General features: G+C 37.8%; 2 protein-coding genes across 3 annotated transcripts in view; both read left to right on the forward strand.

Moving 5' to 3' along the window:
- Positions 1 to 2,001: 2,001 nt before the first annotated feature.
- On the forward strand, positions 2,002 to 4,360 carry opa3 (outer mitochondrial membrane lipid metabolism regulator OPA3). Its single transcript, XM_028573902.1, is given in 3 exon segments — positions 2,002 to 2,207; positions 3,385 to 3,627; positions 3,630 to 4,360. Coding segments are annotated over 3 exon segments (468 nt in total). The 5' UTR covers positions 2,002 to 2,065; the 3' UTR covers positions 3,713 to 4,360.
- A 2,096-nt stretch (positions 4,361 to 6,456) lies between these two features.
- The window catches only part of LOC114550228 (heterogeneous nuclear ribonucleoprotein U-like protein 1), a 15,864-nt gene continuing 10,634 nt past the window's right edge, over positions 6,457 to 11,686 (forward strand). For both annotated transcript variants that reach the window (XM_028570866.1, XM_028570874.1), the window contains exons 1-5: positions 6,457 to 6,699; positions 7,173 to 7,429; positions 9,056 to 9,352; positions 9,968 to 10,181; positions 10,340 to 10,413. In XM_028570866.1, the coding sequence (XP_028426667.1) occupies positions 7,207 to 7,429; positions 9,056 to 9,352; positions 9,968 to 10,181; positions 10,340 to 10,413 (808 nt within the window). In that variant the 5' untranslated portion in view covers positions 6,457 to 6,699; positions 7,173 to 7,206. The remainder of the gene's footprint in view (positions 6,700 to 7,172; positions 7,430 to 9,055; positions 9,353 to 9,967; positions 10,182 to 10,339; positions 10,414 to 11,686) is intronic.

Below are 11,686 nucleotides of genomic sequence, written 5' to 3' on the forward strand. Positions count from 1 at the left end.
GCCTACTTGTATACTGTTAACCTCTGTATGATTATACTTTGCACTTTTTCTGGCCATAATTGATGCCACAATAAAAAAATCTGGCTGCTGTGCTCTGCTCTACATGCATAGACCCGTATAAAATGTTATAGGCAACGTTGTTGTTAATGTACTGCCTGGCATGCAACGCATTAACAGACATAACGCATTGATGTTGTCAAGGTTGTAGCCGCAGCGTTTTATGGAACTTTAAATGGTGAGCAGACTCCGCACTACTCGGCGCACCGCAGGCGTACGCCGGCGTTCTTATGGTGCGGACCCATCTCACTAAATGTGAGAAAAAAAAAAGCAAAAGCAATGTTGTGATGTGGATCCACAGACTATAAATATTAATTATATTAACAGTCTATGTGTGGACCAGTAGAAATTCAGATGGGTATCTTGACAGCATGGACAGACATAAACAGTCCACATCATTTCTCCAAATTTCTGCTGTGGATTACCCATAAATCCAAACACTGAGTAGGCCTACTACTGCAAAAACCAGTAAAGCCAGTAGTCGCCGCTGTCCCCTTTCATGCATTAATTTAACAGGAACTGGGAAAGTCTTTGGAATGACCTTAGGGAATGACAGACACAAGTCAGTTGCCCTTGAATTTAACCTTCCTTGGCTAAAAGAATGACATTTAGGATACGTGAAATTGAAAGCCCTATACACATGAAGGGTAAAAGTTACCTCATTTTGTCCTAGAACGTAAACTTCTCTGAAATCACCATTGTGGATAGGAAGAATGTCATTGTGGATATCTGAATTGTTCCTTTTTTTATGATACATTTTTAGTTTTGTTTATATTTTTAAACATACAGAACATACAAACACAAGTGAACAAGAATAACAACGCTCACCCACCCCACACCCTTGATTTGTTCCTTTTGACTAGGAAGATATGAATTGCAGATATCTGCAAAAAAATATCCAGTCTAGCTGTTAAAACAGCCACATAACTTGTTCTTTAAGTATTTAAAGATATCTTAAATGTAGTTTTGACTATTAGGCTACAATTAAAGTTGTAAATATCTTATGATTTCTAATAGTAAGAATGTTATTGTGGAAATCTTTAATTACTGTACCATTCTGACTAGTGAGAATATAATTTTGACTAGGAAAAATGCTATTATGCATATCTAAAATGTAATTACAGATAGGAGTGTGGTTCAATTAAATGTTAAAACAGCTTGTCATATATATATATATATATATATATATATATATATATATATATATATATATATATATATATATATATATATGTGTGTGTGTGTGTGTGTCTCTCCTGTTTGTGCACGTGTAATGTTACAATAGTAAAAAGTAAAAATTGAAATTCCCTACTGAGGTATTATTGATTAGTCATCTCCCAGGACCTGAAGTGGGAGCTGAACATCACATCCCTCATCAAAAAAGCCGAGCAGAGGATGTAGGCTACGGTACTTCCTGCGGCAGCTGAAGAAGTTCAACCTGTCAAAGACAATGATGGTAAACTTCTTCACTGCCATCATTGAGTCCATCCTCAGCTGCTCCATCACCATCTGGTACAAAACAGTTTCATCCCCTCTTCACCGGACTCCCACTGTGCACTGACATTGACTCTTAACTCCACTTGCCCCTAGTCACCACACTTTGCAATCTATTCAGCCTCTTTTTTCTTATGTTAAACAGATATTTTGTATGTACGTGGTTTGAATGTATTGTTTATTTCATATTAATGTTCAGTATGTTTGTTTGTTTATGTATGCACCAACCACCAAGTGTTGACTTTCCATGGCAATAAACCCTTTTTCTGATTTTGAATTTCTGATTCTGATAAAGTGCTTCTGTCTTCTTCCATTTATAAAATAAATAAATAAAGCTTTTCTATTATAAAATAAACTTTTGTGAATGTGAAATTTTGCCAAGATAATAAAAATACAAAAACGTTATGTATTGCAGACGTCATAAAAACGTGGGCGGGTTTCTGACGTCCTTTAACGTCACCGCGTCACCTCTACGTGCGGCCCCAACCTATGCTGGGAAAGTGTTTCCGCCAAGATGGTTGTCGGTGCCTTCCCTATCGCCAAGCTCCTCTATCTCGGAGTGAGGCAGATGAGCAAACCTATAGCGAACCGAATAAAAGCGGGAGCCCGGAGAAGCGAGTTCTTTAAGGCTTACATTTGTGGGCCGCCGGCACAGAGTGAGTAACCGAGCTAACGGCTAACAGTGACCGCTAGATTGCCGTGTCAGACACCCAGACGAAGGATAAAGCGAGTAGGGCTGCGAGAACCAATTACATTGTAGTTGTCAAGATCTCTTATCCAATATTTTCCATGGGTTTATCTGGTTGACCAATAACAGCCAGGCAAACTCAATGAGGGCGGGCCTTCTGTGTCATTGAACAGGTTGTATGAAAGCATTTGCTTTGCTGTCAGTACAAACAGCACTCTGAATGGCTTTTGCCTCACTATCCTGTTCAGAATATGGCAACATTTTTGACAAGCCACTGTGTTCTGTTGTTTAGACACATTTGACCGGTAAGTCGTACTAAAAGCTGCCAAAATACTAACTGTATACAGTACACTTATTTATACTGTAACGTTAGCAAAACTCTCAAAAGCAGTCTAGCCTATAGCTAGCTAGCTCTAACTATACTATAACATGTATACTATTCACACAAAATGAAACGAAGAGAAACCAAACAAGGAGAGCAATTCTTTCCTATGTTAGACTCGGGTGTGAAGTTGTACTATACTGTATATTATGGTGTATGTTACTACCTTTCACCTTATACTATATCTCATAGCCCATATTATAATTTACCATTTTATACTATAATACTACTGATTTTTACTCTACTATTTTTACAACTTAACTTGTAATTTTTGTCTCCAATGTTCTTGTATAGTTCTATTTTGTTTTTTGTTATGATTATTTTTGTTGTTATAGACTTTATTTACTCATCTGTAATGCTATCCTTTATGCTCATGCAACAACCAAATTCCCCTGCTTGGGATCAATAAAGGTTTATTTTATCTTGTGGTGGTTGTTAAAGGCTTGGCCTCTGGTACAGACTGCAAAATGTTCACTGACGTATTTAAATTAACGCCAACAAACTGTGCTTTTGAGGATTAGTGTGCTCTAAGCTCCCTACAAAGTCAAGCGTACATCGCAAACTGTAAAAAAACAAAACAGAAAGTATGTAAACGCATGTATCTATTTGCATTCCCACATGTATTTCAAACCGTTCACTTTGAGATCATTTGAAGCATAAGTCCAAGTGTGAAATACTCCAAGATATCATATCTAACTGGAACTGGAACTAACTATCATAAGTCTAACTGGAACTGTACACTGTTTGTTCTATGTTCTCACAGTTTACCACTGGGTTGAGATGAGAACAAAGATGCGGATCATGGGCTTCCGGGGCTCCGTCATTAAGCCACTGAATGAGGACACGGCTGCAGAGCTGGGTGCAGAGTTGCTGGGAGAGGCAGTCATCTTCCTCATTGGTGGGGGATGTATGGTGCTGGAGTACAGCAGGCAGGCTGCTAACTCTCGGCGCAAAGAAGAGGAGCTTAACGAGACCATCACAAGCCTACAGACTGAACTAGCAGAACTAACCTAACCACAGAGGCTCTAGATGCTCAGCTGAGAGAGATCAACAGGCAACTGCTGTCCTTTCCTGTTCCCACTAAAAAGTGATTAAAATGGTTATTTGCTAAATGACATGACCCTATATGTTGGTCTGTGTGAACAAGAACAAGAGTGCACAACATAGTACTGCAATATGTACAGCTTGATTATGACCATGCTTCATACACCATCCCCAGCCAATTGAGTTGGGTGGAAAAGGTGGAGATATAGCATATCAACTGTGGATTTGAGTCCTATTATTAGCTCATGATTTGAGCAACTAGTTGTAAAGGGGGATTGCTATGATATTCATAGTGTATTTCTGTGGATGATTTTGCATGTTCATTATAAAGATGGCTGTATATAAAGATTTACAATAAAAGGCAATGGCTCCCTTAAAGGTAATATATTTTATAACAGCACAACAGCATATTACATTCTGTTTATATTTAAGAGTTCCATATTATCAGATTTTCCTGAATCATTTCATGCCCTGATTGTGAGTGACTGGATTATATAATAATATTGCAACATTTTGTGCACTTGATTGAAGGCCACAACAACAAATTAACACATTATTGAATAATTTTAAGAGTGTCTCCCCCTACAGTTTCATGGACATGTCATGTTGTATTTAAACACTGTAAATCACTTTTATGGTTCTTGTAAATTGTAAACTGTAAAAGGATGGTGTCAAATAAAATGGTTTGCTGTCAATATTATTTTAGTCACTTTACACACAAGCAGTGGTGGAGGAAGAATTCAGATCACTTACTTAAGTTAACATACTAATATGCACTGTAAAAATCCACTGTTACAAGTAAAGATCCTGCAGAAAAAGATACCATTTATAAGTATTAAAAATAAATGTACTCAATGCAGAAAAATGTCCCCTGTGACCACCATTATGTATTATATCATTAGATAATTATTAGTCACATTGATGTGTCTGTAAATAGTTCAGGAGTAGCTCATTTTGTAACTATTTTGTATCCGAATGCAACTAATGATTATTTTCCTTATGAACTAATCTGCTAATTATTTTCTCCATTAATCGATAGCTTATTTGGTTTGTAGAAATTCACAAAACAGTAAGAAGTGTAGTCACAATTTCCCAGAGCCCAAAGTGACACCTTCACAATGCTTGTTTTGTCCAATAAATAATCCAAACCTCAAAATAATAAAAGAATATTAAAATTAAATTAAAAGGAAAAGCAAATCCTCACATTTGAGATGTTTGAACCATCATTTCATTTTTGCCTGAAACTTTTATCAAAACACTTAAAATAGTTGTCATTCATTTTCTATTAATCGACTAATAGTTTCAGTTGCACTTGTAAAAATCTGAATTTGTAAAGTAACTAAAGCTGTCAAATAATTGTAGTGGAGTAAAAGGTATAATATCTTCCCTCTGTAGTGGAGTAGAAGTAGAAAGTGGCACCAGATTATAATGCTTAAGTAAAGTACAATACCCCGAATTTGTACTACAGTACTTGAGTATACCTTACTTTTAATGGCTAACTTTTCACCAATGTACACACGTTTAGAGAATACAAACTTGACTGAAAATTGCTGCACTATACTGATACTATAGGGTAGGCTATATTACTGGTATGTTATATTGTTGCACTATAATATATATTATGTTATAGCCTACTATTGTTATTCTATACTTTATACAGTATAATGTAGAAGAAGAAAAGCTGATCTGTCCGATGTGTTTAAATTATATTAAAAAAAAAGTTACATTTTGTTTTCTACTGTCCTTTTTATTGTGAACAGGGTGATGCCTTGTTTAGTAAGATAAAAACAGATATTTATTTTATATATATATGGATAATACTCAAATACTGAGATGGCTGTTCATGTGTGAAACATAAAATGTTATCTTGAGATAGCCTGGGAGAAGAGAAAAAAAAGCTCTTTAGTGAGATGATTTGTAGATATCTGTTTGTATATACTGTTTTGGTTTTTTATTTTATATATTTAAATTTTTATTTTTCTGTTATTCATGTATCTCTCCACATGATTTATGCAAGACCAGATGGCTGTAAAATAGTGGTGTCTTGTAATCCCATATGGGATGGGCCAAATGTTTGGCATGGCACAGAAATAAACCAAAACTATATCACTACACTTCACTTTATACCATGACTCATATCCTTTACTATATCATAACGCACTCTTTCGTTATATTCTATTATATTAATGCAAACACTAAGTACCACTATCATATCTATTAGTAGGCTACACTATTTACACAGACCTGTTCACTCTGCTGCTATTTATCACACCATGTCACTTTATCAGCACCACTCACTTTAATGTCTTTTTGTCTCCAAATACTCATATACTTTCTATATATATATATTTATATATTTATAATTTTTTTGTTTATTTAAGGTTACCTCTTATAATGTATGTATGTTACTTTATAGCCTACTCGTTTATTAGGCCAACGTATTTATTTTTGTTGTAGCCATGCTGCAACAATCGAATTTCTCCGTTAGGGGTCTATGGTGTATATTATCTTAAATTAAGAACTGAGATCAAATCACCCCCACTTTACTCACTCCAGTTTATGCTCCAGACTTCAGAGAACATATTTGTAAATTGTACACTTCATCCTAAGTAAACTGCGAACATTGGTTCCAGTTGAACCGAGTTGAACTGGGACGTTGGCTGTAGGCCTGTAGGCCAAAGTGATAAGGCGGGTAGTTTTATAACACTACACTACCCAGGATTCTTTTAACGTAAACACCGCATCATTCGTACTTTGGAATGTTCCAAGTGCGTGACGACGAGTAACATACACACAAACTAAGATATTATCTCCCTCACATTTTGCTGTTAAATTTCACCCACATTTTTACAAAAAAAGATTGTTGTTTAGTAGACACAACACGTGCATCACGGGGTTTGAACTGTAGAAGATTATACCTGCAAATATGTGCTGCTCTTGTTGACTTCCGGTTGTAGGTTTCCGACCCTTAGAGGGCAGCAGCAACACACTCATCTTTTATCACCGCTGACCCGCGCAACTCGCCTGAGAGGAGGTAGGCCTCAACTTTATTTTGTTTTTATTTGAAATCATAACCATATTATACACTCAGCAAAGTATGCATTGACTGCAGGACTTGCGTACAAACTAGAGAAACACTTGCAACTTGCATAGTTTTAAAGTTAAAGTTACTTGTCCTGCATCGGTTGTCGGTAACGTTACGTTAGCTAGCGCTAGGCTAAGAAGGTTACCAACGTTAGCCACCTAGCGACAAACTGGAGCGAATAACAAATATTCCGGTGATATTTCTGCAATTTTAAAAACTATATAAGTAAAGGCGGTTATAAACCCGGGATTACGCGGTTTATAGACATTAAGTGGAACCAGATACAATTGTACAGTAGCTAGCCTAGCTAGCTAACCAGCTAACGTAGCCTGTTTGACTGAGACACTGCCGCCATCACATTTCAGTTTGAAAGTTAGATGCAATGTTGTAACGTTAAGCTTTACTTTACCCCCTTTTGTCAGCAAACAAATAAAGACAACACACGTCTGAGACACAATGAGTTTTGACGTGAAGAAACTGAAAGTCAACGAACTAAAAGAGGAGCTCCAGCGCCGCGGCCTGGACACTAAAGGCCTCAAGGCAGACCTGGTGGAGAGGCTGAAAGCCGCTCAGGAGGCTGACGCTCAGGCTGATGCCTCGGAGCAAGGGGAGCAGGAAGATGTATACGGTCAGGACTTGCAAGACAACGAAGATGGAGAGGATGTCCAAGAGCAACCAGGTAAAGCCCTATTAATGGATTAAACTTTTAGAATCAAAATCCTCTTCAGTGGCCAAGTATGTGGGAACCCATACAAGGAAATTGACTCCAGCTTGTTGCTCTCAAAGTACCTACACATCAATTAACATATGGTTTAAAACAAGGACAGCAAAGCTGAACACTGTAAACATTGGACAACTATGTACGGATATAAGTGTTTATATGAAAAGGTGTAGGTAAACAAATGCATACTCATACGTACATAAACACGTAAACACACCGCTATTTGACGATTGCCAACAGTAAGGTAATAGGGCAATGCAAATATATAGATTTTCCTTTTATTGGTGCAAATGGTAAAAATGCAAATTGCAACTTTGTTATGGTAGAGACGTAGTACTGACACTGTGAAATGCAGTATTATCTTATTAGTTTAAAAAGCGAAGTGCAGAATAATGTACACTGTTGTACAGAATAAACAGTCACCTCTATAATACATATAGAATGTAGAATAAACACTAAGGGCTGGATATAAATGTTAGAGCTGTATGAACAGTGTGTGATGAATAAGATAGGATATATGCAGTGTGAATAGTATGAGCATGTGCAGCAGTGCAGATATAAGTGTAAGCATGTGAATGTACAAGTAATTCTAAAACCTATACAGAATGGAGATATCAATACGGTGTATGCACTGCAGATCTGATATATACAGTAGAGTGTGAGCCACTTCTAGTGCAAGTGTAGTGTATGAACTTAATTGTCATCAGATCTATCTTGTTCGTAAATTTAAGCTTCATGAAATCAATGATGGACTGTATTTTATGCATGGTTTGAAGTTGTGTGCACTCTCTATTAGTGGTGTAACAGAGCATATTTGATCTGTGGTCTGTACGGATCAACACTCACGATTCGGAATGCATGCGAACTGTGGATTAATTGCAAAGTTTAACCATAATAATAGTGTGAAATAAGTTTTTACTGTCGCTATTACTAAGGCTACTTTCACACCTACCTTGTTTGGTCCATTTAAAACTAACCCTGGAGCGTTTGGTCGGAGAGTGAGGTTTGTTTGGGCTGATGTGAAAGCTCATCCAAACTCTGGTGCGTTTTTAAAAAACAAACAAAAAAAACTCGGGTCCGCTTTAAAACTTGAACAGATACGACCCTAATACAGGAAGTGAACCAAAAACAGAGCATTTACTAGCCTGCAATTTCAACCTTGCACACAATTTACGGACTTGTATATGTTTTAAGGGATGATAACTTTCAGATCCATAACACATAATCATCATCTCTGTCTGTCTGTAAGCTGCTCATTGTTCGCTTTCTTCTAAAATATTGGAAACACTCAAGCAAACCCGGAAAACCCAAGAATTTGGTGTTGCTCCATTATTTCTGAGACCAGAAGTGAAATGAAAAATGCAACAATGTTTCAACTTCACCCCCGAGTCCACCAAACTATAGGTGCTGTGAAAAGATACAACTGAGCCATCTTTTAAATTTAAATGGACTGACTTGTTGATGAAGGTTATTTGACCCTATCCGAACCAACTGTAAAAACAAAAGTTCCTCGAGTACATTGAAATCATATTTTTCTGTTCTTACAAGCTTGAGAACTAAATGTTTTGCATCTCCCCTTTTTAGATGCAGAAGTAGCTGAGGAGGAAGGTGAAGGTGACGACGATGGTGATGACGAAGGTGAAGGTGATGGTGGTGACGAAGGTGATGTTCCTCAAGAGGAAGATGAGGGTCGTGATTCAGGTGGTTACTACGAGGACGAGGAGGTGGAAGGCGAGCCTTATGAGAGTCAACCAACTTCCGACTCGGGTCACAGCATGCCTGACTTAACAGCAGATGTTGATATACAGAAATCCGATGTGATGTCCAAGGAAGAGCCCAAGCCTGTTCCAGAGCCAGAGGAGAAGGTTGAAAACAAACAAGGTGATTTTCAGCTGTTTTCAACATTTGCATTTTGTGGAATGTTGTCAATTCCAAATGTGTCTGAGACATTCAATGATTTTACAAAATAGACATTGATTTGACTGTTATCTCATGAAGCGTTCACAACCAGAGGAGTGAGGTGTACTATGACGATGTGTGTGGCGCTACGATAGCGAGACACACATTGGCCAACTCTGGCAGAAAAAAATGGCTTCAAAATGCGATCATTTTCGATCAATGTTTGTGCTCTTATAACATGTTCTAAATGAGACAGGCAAAAACATGGCTCTGACAACTTGATATGGAATATGTGTGGGGATAACTCAAAATATCCCAAGTTATTTGGTGAAGTTGCATAATCTAAGGGAATGCAGTAGCTCCGTGATAAATAGTGTGGGAGCTTTATACTATCATATTTTTTATGACACTGTCCGGGAGGTCTACAGTCAACTATAGAATGTAAAGTAAAGAACGTCTCTTTACTACATAGTCAGCAAAAACTGAGCATCTCAAAATGTGATTTATTTCAAAGCTGTTTTTTGACAAAGCTTTATTGTACAGTATTGTACAACACTGAATGTGTAGCTCACAATCATTGTTCGTTCATCATTTTAGAAGTCAAAGTTGAGGTCAAAATGGAAGATGACCCTGAGGCTGCTGGAGACCCACAGCAGGATAGTCAAGGGACAGAACATCCGGACGTGCAAGGTGCCACAAATCAAGCTGAGCAAGTCAAAGTGGAAGCTGAAAAAAGTGGAAACTATGGCCGCAAGAGACCACATGAAGAGAGCAGGAGCTACGGCTACTATGAGCACCGTGAGGAAAAAAGGTATACTGATCCTTAAATTGGGTTATTCTGAGTTAGGCTTCTAGTTGGTAGTACAATAAAGGAAACGTACAGTTGTTGGCTGGCATATTTATATGAATTCTTGTCAGAGAAAGTGTCAGTAAAGGCTGTTAACTTCATATTCTGCTGATATTGTACAGATCCCGCACACCACAGCCCCCTGCTGAAGATGAGGAGGAGCCCATAGATGACACTCTTGTAACAATTGATACATGTAAGTAAGAGGATAAAATTTAGCCATAGCTGGACCATGTTTTATCTGCATTGTAGTTACTGCTCCAAAACTTGCAATGCTGCAACTCGTGCCTTACCAGATTTGTACCCTAGAAATATATCTCCTCATAATGTGTTGGTACATTTTACAATGACCTGTAAAGCTAAGCACTTTCAAAGATGTCGGATCGCTGTACTCGCACTACCCAACTTGCTGTCTTGTAATTGGGAGTCTTGGAGTCGATTTTAATAGTACATAACTAACCGGTGCTGGGGTCACGTACTATGAGATCTTTCACAAGCAGTTTACCAATTGGATGTATCTGGTCTCCAAACTACATTTTGTCACAAAAACACAAGAGAAGTGACACGGTAAAATCCCACCAAACACAAGATTTTTTTTGTTTCAAAAATGGATATTGTCTCACAAACGCTCTCCAACTTTTTTGGTGCGCTTGTTAGCAGTAGGGCTGCAGCTAAGGTATATTTACCAATTATTTTGTAGATTAATTGTCTGGTCGGTAAAATAGTTCAGAGTGTAGATTGGTAGCTGGAGAGATGCCAGTTCACCTCCTGGGCACTGCCAGGTGCTCTTGAGCAAGGCACTGTACCCCCCCCCCCCAACCGCTCAGGGCGCTGGTCCAGCACTGGCAGCCCACTCACTCTGACATCTCTCCATTTGTGCATGAATAGGTCCTGAGCATGTGTGTGTGTATGTATTTCAGGCCTGTCTGTAGTGATTTCTAACAAACAGAGTGTAAATTGTAATTTCTCCACTGGGGATCAATAAACAGTATTATTATTATTATTATTATTATTATTATAGTTTAAAAAAACTTTAACCGGTTAATCACCAGAGCTCCCACTGGCAGGAGCGGTGCAAATGCATCGCAGGGCATTTAAACATGCAACAGCATGGTAGGACATAGGACATACCGTTTTGACAACAAAAAGCTTGACTAGCTTGCGTAACCATTTCTAACGAAACACAACTCAAACACCAAGCAACTGACCAAGTATGTAGCCAGACATTTTTTTGTCTGAACAAGGCGCATGCTCGCAATTAGGGCTGCGTTAAAATAATTGATTCTCCAATTAAAATCAATCTCTGTTTGAATCTCGTATCTTTTTTGCATTTTAAGAAATTATATAAATTGCTAACATAGTATTTTCCGGAGTTGCAAAGCATATAGAAATGTAAGATCACAAGATAATAATTGAAGACGATAAGAGGGAAGCATCAGTTTGGCACAGGTAATGTTCCAATGTTGTGC

Source organism: Perca flavescens, chromosome 3 (assembly GCF_004354835.1).
Source record: "Perca flavescens isolate YP-PL-M2 chromosome 3, PFLA_1.0, whole genome shotgun sequence".
Classification (NCBI taxonomy): Eukaryota; Metazoa; Chordata; class Actinopteri; order Perciformes; family Percidae; genus Perca; species Perca flavescens.